The 16867-nt window shown below is 44.3% G+C and overlaps 1 protein-coding gene across 1 annotated transcript in view; it reads right to left on the reverse strand.

Moving 5' to 3' along the window:
* Window positions 1–16867, reverse strand: part of LOC119652169 (zinc finger protein 26) — a 91637-nt gene that overhangs the window by 28934 nt on the left and 45836 nt on the right. The window contains exon 3 of the mRNA XM_038056115.1: window positions 851–1048. Within this exon, the coding sequence (XP_037912043.1) occupies window positions 851–1048 (198 nt within the window). The remainder of the gene's footprint in view (window positions 1–850; window positions 1049–16867) is intronic.

The following is a 16867-nucleotide window of genomic DNA, read 5'->3' on the forward strand; positions in this document are numbered from 1 at the left end:
CACCTTTGCTAAAGTTTTCCTGGAGAATGTCGCAGATCGCATGCGCTTCACAACTGTCGTGCATTTCTTAATAAGCCTTTCCTCTTCAGCTTGCGCCAGAGTAGTCGACAGCCCTTCCACTTGGCTTATATTCGAAACCATTTGGTTAGTTTCGGTAGTTTCCACAATTATAGCACTGTGTGATATGGTCTGGGTTCCTGTCTCCGTTGCAGGTGCCGCATTACTTTGCGAGTCCTTCTCTCCGCCTGCGCGTTCCGATTCTCGTCGGGTATTTCAGGCCTTGTTGCGACCTTCACTGGGCGCTGGGGCGAGCGGCGTATTTTCGTGCTGCGAATAAATGCACCCAGCTCACTCTCCACTTTCACTATTTCCTCGTTTGATTTGTTTTTATTCGCCATTTAAATTGTTTACCAGCGCATCGTGTGCAAGGGAGTGGGCCGCAATAGCCAGGAACGGGTACACCCTCGGGGACAAAGCCCCTGTCCCAGTTCTTTGAGGCCTAACCTACGCTTAACTGGTAGGAACTTACGGACGGATCAACACTCACTCGGGGCAACGCGGGCTGCTAATACCGGCTTAATGCACACTACCCGACCAGGGTCCCGAAGGAGCGGGCTCCTGAGACACGTCACAACTATCACCTTGGCAGAGTTACCTTGCCAAAAGTTTGAAAAAAATTCGAATCTGAAAACTGCAATCTCAAGAAGAGCTATAGTTTTTATAGAAACGGTGTGACATTGGCAATTTATTTCCGGGAAAGTTTGATTTGACTAAATCCAAAAGAGATGAAATTGCAGTGGTTGGTTCAGTTTTAGGACGAACGAAAAGAATGAATAGATATTTGACTCACCTTTTCAACAACACTAACGTCTTTCCCTTGTAATTGCAATCAGATACACTACATGGAAATATCTTCTCCGTAGTATGAGCGCTCCAATGTACTTTCAATTCGCCTGAACTTCTTGCAATGTAGATGCATCCTTCCACTGGACATTTAAACTTTTGATCGCGTTCCTTATGTACTGTCCCATGTTGTGTTAAACAATGCCTGGAAGGACAATGGAAGTTTTTTGATATGAATAGCTAAACAAAAGTACCAGAATTCTCTATTTAATCAATTTGAATATTGCTTTAAAATCAGTTATTTTGAAGCCTGAATAAATACAAATGTGCACGATGGGTGAACGGGGTGAAACCATTTCTTAGCGGAAAGGAAAATTTGTCTATTGATATATCACTGTAGAGGAGGAGGAGCGAACTGGAACTAGAAACAGTGATGGAAATCCTCAACACAGTCGTCATTGACGCATATGACGCTAGCTGTCCAGCTAAGACAGTTAAGTCATCAAGGGATGTACCATGGTGGAACAGGAACCTGGCCAGAATGAGAACAGAGACACGAAAACTCTTCAACGGGCAAAACAAACCGGGGACTGGCAGAGGTACAAAAATGCACTGACTGCCTATCAGAGAAGCAAAACGGAAAAGCTTCAGGGAATTTTGTGAAGGGAACGAACAGAGCACAGAAGCAACCAGGCTTTAGAAGGCTGTAGCCAAAGACGGGGGAATATCCTCTGTCTGTTTGAAGAAGGAAAATGGGACAGTTACCGAGAATGGGGAGGACAGGGTATCACTGCTTCTCAGAACTCATTTCCCGGAGTCCTACCCTATGGTGGCAGGCGACAACATTTTGCCTGACACCCCAACAACGAATAAAAGGAGAAGAAATGAGAACTGGAAACTAGCAAAAGAGGTATGCTCAGAAGCTAGGCTAAGGTGGGCAGTGGGAACTTTCAAACAACTGAAATCCTCCGGAGTATATGACATTTTCCCAGCACTAATCCAGAGAGGCCTAGGAATTATCTTAGAGTCTCTTCTGCAGGTGGTAAGGGGGAGCATAGCACTGGGATACATAGCAAGGACATGGAGACGGGCAAAAGTGGTCTTTATTCAGAAAACGGGTAAAAAGGACCCTTTTCACCCTAAATTTTTCAGAGTAATTTGCCTAACATCGTTCGTACTTAAAACGGTGCGGAAGGTCATAGCCAACTATATTAGAACTAACGTTCTAAAGTGTAATCCCCTATATCAGTGTCAACACGCTCACCGGGCAGGACGGCCAATTGAAACTGCTCTGTATCAGCTGACAGAGGTACTACGGGATGCCATGGAAACAAAAGAAATAGCACTGTGCGCGTGTTTGGATATCGAAGGAGCATTCGACAACACATCGCACACAGGGATACAAGATGCCCTGAGCCGCAAGGGAGTGGGAGACACCCTGGCACTCTGGATGGGCAAAATGCTAGAAAGCAGGCAAATAGAAGTACCGACAGGTACAAATTCTATTACCATGAACACTACTCAAGGCTGTTCACAGGGCGGGGTAATATCGCCGCTGATGTGGAGTATGGTAGCGGACGAAATCCTGGAAGTGCTAACAAATACTGAAACTCAAGTCCAGGGTTACGCGGACGACATTGTTTTAATCTGTAGGGGTAAATATGAAGATACCTTATGTGATAGAATCCAAACTGGATTAAGGGTTACTAGTGCCTGGTCCAGGAAGGTGGACTGCGGATCAACCCAGCCAAAACCATCATCGTACGAATCACTAGGAGGCGTAAGCTTGATCACCTGAGAGCCATACGATTACATAATATGGAGGTGAAACGAGAAACAGAGTTCAAATATTTGGGAATTACGGTAGATCAAAAATTACTCTGGAAGACACATGTCGGAAACCCTTGTTGGAAAGCCACGAGGGCTCTGATGATGTGTAGATTGATAGCAGGGAAAAAATGGGGTTGCAGCCCGAAGATACTACTTTGGATATATATTGCAATAGTAGTGCCAATGATTAACTATGGAGTAGTAATCTGGGCAGAAAGAACTCAATTCAGCACACAAGCCAGGGAATTACATAAGTTCCAAAGGCTGGCTTGCGTGTGTATCAGTGAGGCAGTGAGGCAATGAGGACATGCCTAACGGCATCCTTGGAGGTCCTTCTGGGATTAACCCCACTCGATCTGCACATACAGATGCAGGCAAGAAGGAGAATATTCAGGATTGCCGGGAGTATCAGTGAGGCGGGAAGCTGGCTAAACCGAAGGAACATTGATATTCTTTCTAGGCCGTATCCCGAATTACTGATACCAAGGGATAACATGACAACGAGGTTTCACTTCGATAAGAAGTTTGAAACACGTTGGAATAACAAGGCAAACTGGGAGAGCGTGGCTGCGACATACGGCTTAAACCAGCAATTGATTACCTGGTACACTGACGGATCCCTCACAGCAGAGGGAGCAGGTGCTGGTGTCATTGATCCAAGGAAAATGTACTTTGAGCTAATGGGCAGGTGCACTTGCATATTCCAGGCGAAAATCGGCGAATTAGCCAAGAAGGGAGCAGGGACGCCTTTATACGGGCCAGAACCCTGCTGTGGAAACGGAAACGGTTTCATGGCTATGAAGAGGAAAGGTTGAGGGAAATATACTGGGCGGGGATAAGAACCCATGCGCACAAAGGATTTCTTAGACCTCACCAAAAAACCTCCGAATCATGGTGGGAATTCTCACTGGTCATTGTCGGCTGAACTATCACCTAGGGATATCTACGGACACTGCCTGTAGGTTTTATGAGGAGTATGACGCAACTTCTATACACGTCCTGGGACAGTGCCAAGTAGGTCGAGGCATGTGGGAGAACACTTAATACCAGATGCAAAGCTGAATTTTCTGGAAATAGGGAACAAACTACGGTTCCTGACGGTTAAACGCCTGCTTGAGATATTATGATCAATAGGTACTCTATAACCAGCAAAAGAAGCACAATAGTTTTAGAGTTGTAGAGCTTTTTATTTGAGAAATCTGTCACCTTGCCGATGGTTCAAATTATTTCCAAGCATAGGCTGAAGAACTCCAATCAAGTGTGTTACTTTCAATATTTATGACGATATTCCTTTTGATATATACATTTCTATACGCATGGTTGCGAAGCGCTGACTTCAAAAATTATCCTTTTGTATACTCTACTGGTTGCGTGATTTGAAATCCTGAGCTCCAAAGTGATTTTGTTGAGTGCATTGTCAAGAGATTTCCCAGATTCCTAAATGTATCTGTCGTTTCTGCCATGGGATTCCACGTCCACACATGTTTGCCGAACGTTGACCATTCGTGGGATGAGCGATCATCGAAGGCTGAGGCAACTAAGAACACCACCGTCTTGACATTGGACTCTGAACGTAGCTTTTGTTTCCAAATCAATTCCCAACTCTTTACGACACTCCCCTCATCTGGCCCTCTCGCGCCTTCTGACCACTTTCTTGATTAATTAGCATACTTAATTGATAACAATTAAATTCGACTGGACATAAGGAACGTGCACGGGATATTTTAATGGGAAAACTTTTCCCTCGTAGGAAGGAGCCGACCTTACAGGCAGTGGCGTTTCCCTGGCTTGCAAGAAACTCCACACTTCGCGCTTAGCACTGGTAAATATGTGTGTTTGAATGTTATGTGTGTTCCTTACTAGGCATGGAAACAAGGCACAGTAGAGTTTCGAGGCCAGCTAGACTTTGTCTAGCCTTGCCCTGTTTGCTTTGTTGCTGGGGTGACGATGGGCTGCTAGTTAGTATGAGAATGGGAATGCACTGGTCAGGAGATTCTAAGGTATTTGCGGCTGGTATGCGATTTCAATGTTCACATGACTACATCTTCTACATACGTCTTTCCCTATATGGTGACGCGACTAGAAGGCGATGATTGTTGCTACTTATGGAGGTGTGAGGATTAGAGCTGTTCACAGGGATGAGTAAATCACCGAAGGTTCCTTTTGCTTTCGATATTCTGCCTCAAGAAATGAAGGTCTAACGTAGCAGAGAGGCGCGGAAAGAGCCTCATCGATTAGATGGCCAAACTAGGATGGGTACATCTGAATGATATTGCCAGTGAGAGCATGAGATGTCTGTTAGTATTCTATACAATTTTCAAGATATTTCGTACATACTCCCTCGATTGCTACCTTTGAACTTCCCATCCACAGAAAATCCTCGATTTTCTTACAATATCCAATTCGTACGAATCGTTCAATTCGTTTTGCATGCTACGAAAAGGGGTGTCATCTTTTGTCGCTTCCGAACAAGTTTTGACCTTTGATCAATCGTAACCAAACCAAGAACCAAACGAAAATTTATAGTATGGAACCTACAATAGAAAACGAATTGCATGTGAGATTTATGGGAACGCAATCTTAATGCCACGAAAGGTGCAATTCTGCATGTTCCGTCGTAAAGTTTTAACACTTCAATAGGAGGATAATTTGATTATCAATGTGAATTTTAAGTTTGTAATCGAAGTGTGATTTGTATTCATGTACGATTTTATGTTAGTCCTGGAGAAGTTCACCAGGAGTCTTGGGGAAGAATTTAGATTTAAATCGGTTACAAAGTTTGAGGCATTTTTTTTAAATACATAGAACGCACGTTGAACATTTTTTTTGCTTATAGGGTAAAGATGAAAAAAATGAAAAGAGCAAGTGTGAGTGTTTAGTATTTGAAAAGAATAAGAGCGAATTTGACGGATGCCGAATTACAGGGGAAGTTTAAGCAATTATTGTTTGGGGTTATCTTCGGGTGGTGAAAGGGTAGTATAGGTTCCAGGGCGAAACGTGGATTGGTACCCACGATGGAGCGTAAAACCTGGGTAACGTTTGCTGAATCAATACCAACAGCTCTACTACCAAACTCTATATGAACCTTCACGTGGCGCCTGCAGGGAGCTCTTTCTTAACGACGCTGCAGATGGAGAAGGATGAAGGCGAGTCTCCCGCGCCTACAAACGGGACAAATGGTACCAACTGGTCTTTCAGGTTGGAGTTGGAAAAGGCTGACAACCCTACACGGAAAACAACTTGTTACAAAGCGACAGAAGGAGCCTCGGGCTGGCCTGACTACACAACGATGAACCCGGCAACGACAACGGAAAAACGATTTGCGTATTTTCTTATGGAACGTACGCTCCCTGCACAGAGATGGAGCTGCCAAGCAGCTAGTTGATAACCGGTCCCAATATAGGGCTGATATAACGTTCTAGTGTTAAAGCGCTGCAGGAAATGCATTGGGGGCCGGTTTCCTGGAGAAGAGCCACTTCATCATATGTTGTAGTGGCCATCCAGTAAACCATGTGCTCGGAGTAGGTTTCCTTGTCAGCCGAAAAATGAAACCCTGCTGTTAACGGCTTTGAAAACACTAGCGAAAGGCTATGCGTTCTGGGTTTCCGAGGCAAATTTAGAAACATAAACCTAATTAACGTTCACGCCCCTGCAGAGGTGACTGCAGAGTCCGAGAAGGGTACCATCTTCGAGGCAGTAGAACGAACCCTCGAGGCCTGTCCCAAGTAGGGACGGACCCGTATTCAGGCGATACGTCGGTTCCTACAGATTACATAAGGATACCAATGATAACGGACTATGGATTATTCGATTAATAGTTTTACACAAAATAGTTGTTGGAAGTACCTGATTTGCGCGGAAAGGGGTCTACAAGAAAACGAGGGCCCCTTCACACGGGACCACTTTTAACCAAATTGACCACGTTCTGATTGAACGCCGCCACTTCTCAGCCTTGATGAATGTCAGAACATAAAGGGGGGGGGGGCAATGTAGACCCGGATCACTATTTCGTTGCAATGGTGCTTCGGGCTCGAATAACAATACCACCTAGAATCCCTCTGACAATCAAGTGAGAGTTAGCACTGAAGCCATCCACGCAATCAACAGAAATCCTGGAGAAGAAGCATCAACAAATGATCTTCACCATCACTTGAAGAACGTTATCATTGATACGGCCAAAAACATACTTGGCCCCAGGAGCAAGAAAGTCAGAACGACTGCTTTGGCAACGGAACAAAAAAATGCTGCATACCGAGTAATACTGCATTCCCAAAAAACGCGGGCACGCGCGGAGACTTATCACGAGCTCCATCAAGCGGAGAAACGGCTTCACAGACGAAAAAAGGAAGCGTGGAAGAACCAACATTCCTGTGAGCTCGAAAAGAACAGGGAGAAACCGCACCAGGCGCGGAAGTTTCATCAACAAGTCAGCAAGATGAAGCCTTATACACCCCGATGCTCATTCTGCCGAGAGTATTTTGATGAACTGCTTAACAACTAGAACATCGGCGAGTTGGAGGTCCCGCCAACTGAAAACATGGGACAAATACTGCTACGACCAAGTATAGAAGAAACAGTCCGTGCAATTCATCGGCTTACAAATCATAAGTCGTCAGGAGCCGATGGAATTACAGACGAATTGATTAAATATTGAAGCGACGAATTACACTAAGCGGTTCATCGACTTATGCTCAAGTTGTGGGATATCCAAACAATGCCTGACGACTGGTAACGAGACATTATCTGTCCTATACATAAAAAGGGAGATATCACGCGGTGCAGCAATTATAGAGGTATCACGTTGGTGAGTACCATTTCTATAATGTTCTCTGCTATCTTGATAGGTCGGATAGCCCCATATGCCCACAACATCATTGGCCCATACCAAAGAGCCTTCACTTCAGACAAATCAGCAACAGATCAGATTTTCTCTATGCGGCAAGCGATGGAAAAACTGTTGGACTATGGACATCAGCTGCACCATCTTTTTAACGAATTTAAAGCCGCTTATGACAGCATAGCCAGAATGAAACTGTACACGGCCATGAGAGAATTCGGTATCCCGACGAAATTAATCAGACTGACTAGGGTGACCCTGACGAATGTGCGAGGCCAGATAAAAGCAGCAGGATCACTCTCGAGACCATTCAACATCAACAACGGTCTGAATGCGTGAATGCGAGAGGCACCACCCTCTTCAAGTCCGCCTAACTACTGGTCTATGCTGCTGATATTGACATCATGGGAAGAACAAGACCACAGGTAGATACTAGATAGCTACCCCACTCGACCTTGCTCCTCAAGAAAGGAAATCAGTATGAGTACGCACCATTTCAAATTGCTCTGCCCTTGAGCATGCGCGAGATATAACGAAAACCGGATCAGTTGTGTTTGACATGCCGCCCTGACTTGCCAATACGTTGGTAAGATTGGCACGTTTTTAAGGTTTTGTGTAAACACAAAACCTTATTAAAATCGGTTTACTGTCTGTCTGTCTGTCTGCCCGTCACACGCATTTTTCTCGGAGACGGATATAGCGATTGATACTAAATTTGGTAGAAAGGTGGGAACTGTGAACGCTCACGCATACAGTGAATTACATCCTTTTACGTTAAATTTAAGGGGGGTCCCCACACATGCAAAAGGGGGGTGTAAAATTTTTTTCACCAAATATAGTCATATCAGGTCTCGATTAGTACTTTTCAAAGCCGATCTTAGTTTTGACATTCGTTGGAAGGGTGGGGAGCGCGGGGGGTTGAAAGTGATCACTTCTTTAAGGGGGCCATTCTCAGAAACTACTAAACCGAAAAATCTGAAAAAAATCAGGAGGCTGCCACTATATGGTGCCTGGGCTCCGAAATACCTTCCATGCCGATATCTGTTTAAATAAAGTGAATAATAGTATATTACTACAATTTTTTGTAATTGGTTAGAAACCCCCCTTAAGTTCATCCTAGTACCTAATACCATCGTAGTGATATAGGCTATAATATAGAGCATGATCTTACCAAGTTTGGTGGAAATCGCACTATTACTAACAAAGTTATAATACCTCAAATTTGTTGCTTCTTTGAAAATTGAAGACTATGAATGTCAATATCACCCGAAAGTGGATACTCTCACATAATATATGGATATATTACGTGCTACGTACTAAGAAATACACAAAACCTTTCGTACCTGAAGCGTCCAGCTTCCGGTTTCCCGACTTGTTTCTATGTATAATTGAATACGTGAAACTACTTTTGGCTATATGAGTGAGGACGCATTAGTGCCATGGCTGACATATTCTTTTCATCTCTTTCTCTACGATTTGACGAAGGTTATGGTTTGCCCTTCTTTAGCGTCGATCATGTGTACGGATAAGTTTCCGCGAGAAAGATAAAAATAGGCGACTACAACTTTGAGACTGTTGATAATTTCTCCTATCTAATGTCGAAAATCACAACAGTTACGATGATGAAATCCGCGCATGGTTATTGCCAGTCCTCAAGTATTCCTCGGAGACTTGGGTTCTTAGCAAGAAAAATTGCGAACTCTTGGTCGCGTTCGAGAGAAGAATCCTCCGAAGAATTTTTGGCCCCCTACATGAGAATGGACGATTCCGTAGCCTACGTAACGACGAAATCTATGAGCGATAACATGACCGTCAGGTTGTGGATAAAATTCGGCTCAATAGGTTGCGGTGGGCGGGTCACTTAATCTGTATGGGTGAGGCTGATCCAATCCCGTATCGAATTGGTGGACCTCGGCGTAAAACCGGGATGTCTGCTTATCAAGGCAGGCCTAGATATCGGATATCGGTTGTTGCGTCGTTGATGATGTTATTTTTTAGACTCTAATACCAATAGACACAGTTCCTCGCATCTTGGAAATATACGATTTGACGATCAGATGGATTGCACAGATCATTTTTGCAATAGAAAATGTGGAGCTTCAAAACGACGAAAAGAGATAGAAATTTATAATCTTGCAACCTACAGATTGCGCCTCTTTCTTTGCTTCGGGTGTGTGTGCGTGTGTGTGTATGGTGGGGGAAAAGCTACAGCTTCTGAGCACGCAGGCCGTATTGGCCCATTGTACTCCCCACCCAGTCTAACGGAATATTCCAGATTCGTTAACGTATCGCAGGATTTCCGTTAGTGGATGTGATCCTACCCGTCGCAATTGGAGAAACTCGGCACCAAACATTTGATGCCTGATGCGTCCATAGGTGGGGCATTCACAAAGGAAATGCTCCGTGGATTCCGCTTCCTCATTACAGGAGGGACACGTATCTTCTTGGGTAATTCCTATTCTGAACATATGCCCAGCTAGTGAATTATGGCCTGTCAGAATGCCCATAATACACCTGCAAGTCCTCTTGCTTTTCGACAGGATAAACTTTGCGGTATGTATGTTCGATTCTGGCAGGAAAAGAGTGGTGTGTCGAGCAGCATTTAGGCTCTGCCACCTGTCATTATGGGAAGCTTGTTCCCAGTTTTTGAAAACAGACTTAGCCAATGCTACTGCTACTTCAATTGCTGGCTCCGGTCCCGGCATAGGGGAGATTGACCCCTCTTCCGCTAAAGCGTCCGAGATTTCTTTTCCCTCACAGTAACCAGGTACTCCACCGTATTGAATCTAGACATAGAGTTCAAACGGTTTCTGCATACCTGAACGATTTTCGAAATGATCAAAGGACTGCTCAATGCCTTCAATGCAGCTTGGCTGTCACTGCAGATTGCGATGCGCCTGCCCTTCAACCGCTCGTCAATCACCCTGTTTGCCGCCCTTAGGGTCACATAAACGTCGGCTTGAAAAGCCGTTGCATATTGTCCCAAAGGAAAAGCCTACTTCTCGTTTTTATTCGAGAGGTAGACTCCGGCTCCAGAACTCTCTTCTGTTCGGATAGGAAAAGTCTTACCGGTAACCACCTTTGTCTATCGTATCAAGACACAAGTTGTGAATGCTCGCTTGCTTCAACTTGAGCAAGAGTTTCATTGTTAAATGTTCGGGAGCTGACGTTAACCGGGGTTATATGGTGGAACTCTGGAGGGCATTGCTTTCACTTTATATAAGACCAGATGATCTGGAACTTAAGACTAAGGTCTATGACATCGTGAACACACTTCATCAGACTGACTTGGAAAGTGATCAACTAAATTTTCTTGGTAGCGTTGGTGAAAATACTTCAGTATAATATTCAAAGCCTAAGGCCAAATAAATCTTGAATATTATGTTAATAGCAACAACTTCGATATTGTTGCCTTACCAGAAACTTATACAGTTAACCATTCTCCCCTCTCAAAGTTTATTTCGGGTTTTAATCTAATAGCAAAGTATAGGAAAGACAGCTATGGTAGCGTCACTTTGGCGTTTCGCAAATCCATTCGTTTCCGTCAAGTCAACTATGTTTCAGATTATGATATTGTCATAGCTGAAAACCTCACTTCTAATTTCGTGATCGTGTCAGTCTACCTCCTCCTCTCTAGTTTTAGACATAACTCTTGCTAATTGTGCTAGTCAATGTTGGCAGTGGAATCCAATTATGGATAAAATATCTAATAGTTACCACACTCCCATTTACATTTCTACGCCGGTGCTTTTTCTCCTAAATTCAAGATTAAATTGTACTTTAAAAGGTAACAAATTGCGTATAGACGATTCGGTATCGCAAATTTTCTTCTATTTGAGGAGGCCAAACGTCTGTGGAAGATGGAAACCTTAGCGACAAGCCCCCATGTTGGAATCTTTAGAAAAACTTGGAATATCTTGATTTTATGACTGGGCCGTACAGTCCCTCCTCTCCTGGATATCCTTCGATATCACACTGTTTCTCAGCCCTTCTCTCTAGAAGAGCTGACTGTTGTTTTGCTTAGGCGCAAGCGTGCCTTCACCCCTAGTATGGATAATATCGCTTATCAACATGTACCCTGATTGGCACCTCATTTGGAGCAAGTTGAGCCCTCCTGAGAACTAGTCTATTATTCGAGTGGTATTCCTCCCAAAAACACTTAAGGACCTATAACTTTTGACCGGTTACCATACTATTGCTCTCATTAATGCGTTTGCGAAACTGCTTAACTCCATGATTGAAGTTCCTATCAATAATTTCATTGATGAATACAAAGTACTGCCTGTTAACTGTTATACCTATTCGGCAGGCAAATCTACGTCTGCTTGCTTCAATGATATCCTTTTACATATTTCGCAGCAAAAAATAAAGGTTAGCAGGTATTGGTTCTGGTGCTGTATGTGAGGAACACCTATCAGAAGTCAAGGATAATGCCTCATCGACGCCTACAACTAGGGCTGGATAGCGTTCAAGTTGGAAATGGCATTTTCCTAGTCTAGTGCCTATAAAACATCTCTGGATAATAAATGCTCTGATAGCATTGAAATCGTCCAATACGCGGACGATTTCATCATTTTGGCTACTGAGGACGATGCCCATGTAAAATCCATCCCCTTTTAGGAAGGGAGATAACGCCATCAATCTCTTTGGATCTGTGGTAAGGCCTATTATATGTCCACTATGAATCCGTCCAAATATTTTGAAAACTGGCTTAACTCAATATCTGCTTGTATCCTAAGAAGATGCTTGGGTCTGACTAAAACCACCTCATTGCACCAGATTTTTGCTTTGGCCAACGATTCGCCTCCTCTTAGAAGGCCCCTCCTGGCAACCAAAGAACTTCTTAAATCAAAGGAAAGAAATTCCATAACTTATCATTTGATGGTTCAGAACTCGCATCCTGAAAATTGTCTCTGCTCGATCTATAAGTTGTTTCACAGATTTTTAAAGTTTTGTTTGCAAAAGAAACCGTATTCAAATCGGTTCAACGTCTGTCTGTCTTTTTTTTTGAGGAGGTGGAAATCTTCAAAATACACTAGCCTGGATACGCCAGCGTGTGGGATTCTTCCTCATTAAAACCACCCCCGACTCCCTCCAAACCTCGTGGAACCATCGTACGGTATTGAATCACGGGGCGGAATCAGCTTATTCTAGCTTGGTCCCCTTTCGTCACTACGCGGCGTACGTAACCGCGCTTTTCTGGTCTCTTCTGCCTTTCGCAGTTTGCTCTGGATAGATACGACCATGCATCCCAGTCTTCCTGACATGCTAGCATTCTTCGCACCAGATTCTTTGGTACGAGCACCTCTCCTAGAGTCTCCTCTAGGTTTTTCCTTTCTTCCACGAATATTGGACAGTGGAAGAATACGTGCTCTGGCTTCTCTGGGACTCCATTGTAGTTCGGACAATCGGCTGCGGTATCTAGTTTAAACCTATTGATGATATCCTCCACGCCCCGTGAGAAACTGGGTAAGATTATAATTAATCTCACCATGCCATCTCTCCAACCACTTCTTGATGGCCGGAATGAGCCTGTGCGTCCACCGACCTTTTCTCGAGCATTCCCAAAGCTCTTGCCATCCATTTAAAGATCTCTCCCTTTCGGCTTTCTTCGTATGCGATAAAGAAGAGATAGACTTCGCATTGTATATAGCCGTCATCTCATCTCGCGAAGATGTCAACGGGCATCACTCACGAGATGACGAATGCTGTATCATTTGAGACAGTCCTGAATGCTGAGCACACCCCTAGGACTGTTTTTCTGTAGACTGCACTCAGCTTGTTTGCATTAAATCTGACCTGCAATGCTTTTCCCCAAATTGAAGCTGCATAGAGAAGGATCTCACTACCCTAGTTATAAGCAACCTGCAAGCATGCCGTGGCCTTTCCACGTTCGGCATCATCCTTGCCAGGGCCACACTTTCAGTTGATGCTTTGTCATAAGCATACTGCGCGTGTTGGTTATAGCTGAGCTTCCCGTTTATCATCACTCCTAAGTATTTGATGGCAGGCTTAGAAGTGATGATATGATTTCCAATTTGAATCTAAGCATAATCTTTTTTACGGAGCTTGGTGATGATGACCGCTTCCGTTTTTTCCTCCGCAAGTATCAGACCAGAATTCTCTAGCGAACCCTTAACAGCACTGATTGCTACGCATGAGTATAACTCAGCATCTTCGAGATCCCTTGCGACTATAACTAGCGCTATATCGTCGGCGTGGCTTCCTCCGGAAGGACGGAATCCTATGGGACACCCGCATAGACAACGTACTCCTGGGGTCCGTCATCGATGTCGTAGCAAAGCCTCCGTTCTTTCGCCGAATTCAGTGCATTTCTCACATCCAGGGTCACCACCACACAATATTTGCTACTACTACCCTTTCCGTGGATTGCATCTTCGACCGAGCGATAACCATTTTGATGGCTTTACGGAACCCATACTGCCCATTTGAGAGGCCTCCTTAGCTTTCAACTACCCGGAGTAATCTATTGTAGATTACTCGCTCTAGAATTTTCCCCACAGTGTTCAAAAGACAAATAGGTCTGTAGGAGGTTGGCTCACCTGAAGGTTTACCAGCCTTAGACAGTAGTACTAGCTTCTCTTGCTTCCATGATGCAGGAAATATCCCCTCGGACATGCACGCTTCGAACAACTAAGCGGACATGTTCGGTCTGGATTTCACGGAAAGCTTAAGGACTCTATTCGGCAAGCCATCCAGACCCGGAGCATGGTTATCTCCTATTCTAGCGCAGATCGCAGCAGCTCGTGACCGGTGACTGGCGGAATTGCCGTCACATTTAGAGGTCACTGGAAGCTGTCAGCGCCCTCCTTTTGATGGAGGAATAAACCCTGGATAATTTTTAACAAGAGTGAAGGGCACGTGATCTGCGGAGATGAACGGCCTCTGAATGGCCCCATAACGATTCTATAGGCGCCCCCCCCCCTCCACGGCTTCACCTCCGCTTCCGAACAGAGCTTCTTAAAGCATTCCATCTTGCACCGTTGGATGGGGAGCTTGAGGGTTTTGAGGGCTTTCTTTGATTGGACTAACCACACCTTTATGAAGGTCTGTTCATCCAGAGCTTTTGCAGACTAGTCTGACATCTTTCTCGGTTTCGGGTATGATGGTCTTCCGGTCTTCAAGAGTGTCAAGCATTTCTTCGAATTCAGGCAGTGTCAGACTTGGTGGGCGTAACAGCTGTACACATATACCCCGTTTACTTTTGCCCAGACAAAGCCGCTGGCTTTCTGACTCCCAGTACATTGTATGGCTTGTTGACCACATGCCCGTATCGCCGCTCAACTAGTCGAATCTGTAACTCATACACAGGTTTCTATAGGGTTCGCTAATGATGGCAATTTCCACCTTGGTCTGCTGCAGTAAATCCTGAGCGACCCTGCAATGATTGAGGTTTATTTGAATAAGCTTCATTTTTTCATTTAAGTCAGTGCCTTCCTATAAGGCCTACAAATAAGTTCTGTCGGTTTTTTTTAAATTTCAAGCTTTATTGTGAGAAATTGGTTATACATTCATTGTTCAAAGTATTTCCCATCGCTAGTCACAACTTTCTGCCATCTTTCAGGCAATTCATAGATACCATCGCGCCAAAAATTGGCTGGCTTGGCCGCTATCTACTCATCGAGCTATTTTTTGAGTTCGTCGTAATTGGAGAAGTGCTGGTCAGCCAGGCCATGTTGCATCGACCGGAACAAATAGTAATCAGAAGGAGCAATATCTGGAGAGTACGGCGGGTGGGGTAGGACTTCCCATTTCAACGTTTCTAGATATGTTTTAACGGGCTGTGCAACATGTGGACGAGGATTGTCATGTTGCAAAATAAATTTATCTTGCCTGTGCTGGTATTGCGGCCGTTTTTTCTTGAGTTCGCGGCTCAAACGCATCATTTGATGTTGGTAGAGTTTGTCCGTGACCGTTTCGTTCGGTTTCAGCAGCTCATAGTATATCACACCCAGCTGGTCCCACCATATACACAGCATGATCTTCTCACTATGAATATTCGCTTTGGCCATCGATGATGAGATGAGGCATGGCCGGGGTATCTCCACGTTGCCCGACGCTTGGGATTATCGTAATGGATCTACTTTTCAACGCCACTAACTCTTCGATGCAGAAAACCCTTCCTTTCTTGTCGTTGGAGCAGTTTTCGCACGTGAAAAAACGGCGTTCGACGTCTCTTGGCTTCAGTTCATACGGAACCCAATTTCCGACCTTTCGGATCATTCCCATTGCTTTTAAACGGTGGGAAATGGCTTGCTGAGTGACTCCAAGTGTTTTTCCAAGTTCTTCTTGCGTTTGCGATGGATATTGGTCGAGCAATGCCTCTAATTCTTCAACTTCAAAAATTGTTGGCCGTCCGGCGCGCTCTTCGTGTTCCAAGTCAAAATTGCCACTTTTAAACCGTCCAAACTACCTCTGACACGTTCGCCCCGATAGAGCATGGCAACCATAAACTTCCACCAAAATGCAATGACTTTCGGTTGCTTTTTTCTTCATATTGAAATAATGAAGTAGAACTCCCCGCAAAACACATTATTTGGTACAAAATTGGCCATTTTCGTTGATGAAAAAAGTATTGTTGTTTACACTTCAATTAAATAATTTATACTGACGTTTGTGCCTATTGACAGTAGCTTTCCGATGAATGTTTGGAAATGTGGATCAATGGAATAAAAAACAAGCTACGCCATCTATTGTGAAAACCGACAGAACTTATTTGTAGGCCTAATAAATTCCGGGCAATTAGAACTTCCGGCAATATGCCGGTAATCCCGTCCCTCCCTTCCTTCGCACAATAAGCATTTGGGGCACTCTTTGGCAATATGGCCTTTCTGCATCGATCGGACCGATCCGCTGGTACATGCCTTCGCGAAGCACCTATTTAGAGAAATCTGCTCTCTCAGATGGCAAACAATCCATGCAATTCCGATTCCCAATGGGTGTTCGATCTCCTTTCAGCCCATCTTTCTTCACTTTCGATATTGGTGTTCTTCGTAGGGTTGTGCTTCGCGGTACTGCGGACAAGGAATAACGACGCCGTGAGCCCGCTTGTTCACTCCCAAAAACCGTTGGTGCTGGGATTCCCAGTCCCTATACCGCAACTTCAAATCTTCTCATTTTCTGCATTGAATTTGCTATTTATAATGCTATCGGAATCCTCAACCGTCTAACCTCAAACCCCTTCGCATAAGGACCTGCTATAGTCTCTCTAGAAATGGATGGATTAATGAAATAGAAATTCATCAATGTAAAAAATCGAAGAGGATAGATTTATCTATAAATATTAAAAGCTGTTCTAGCACAATCTGAATAAAAATAGAAGAATTTCCATGAAAT

Source organism: Hermetia illucens, chromosome 3 (assembly GCF_905115235.1).
Source record: "Hermetia illucens chromosome 3, iHerIll2.2.curated.20191125, whole genome shotgun sequence".
In the NCBI taxonomy this organism is placed as follows: Eukaryota; Metazoa; Arthropoda; class Insecta; order Diptera; family Stratiomyidae; genus Hermetia; species Hermetia illucens.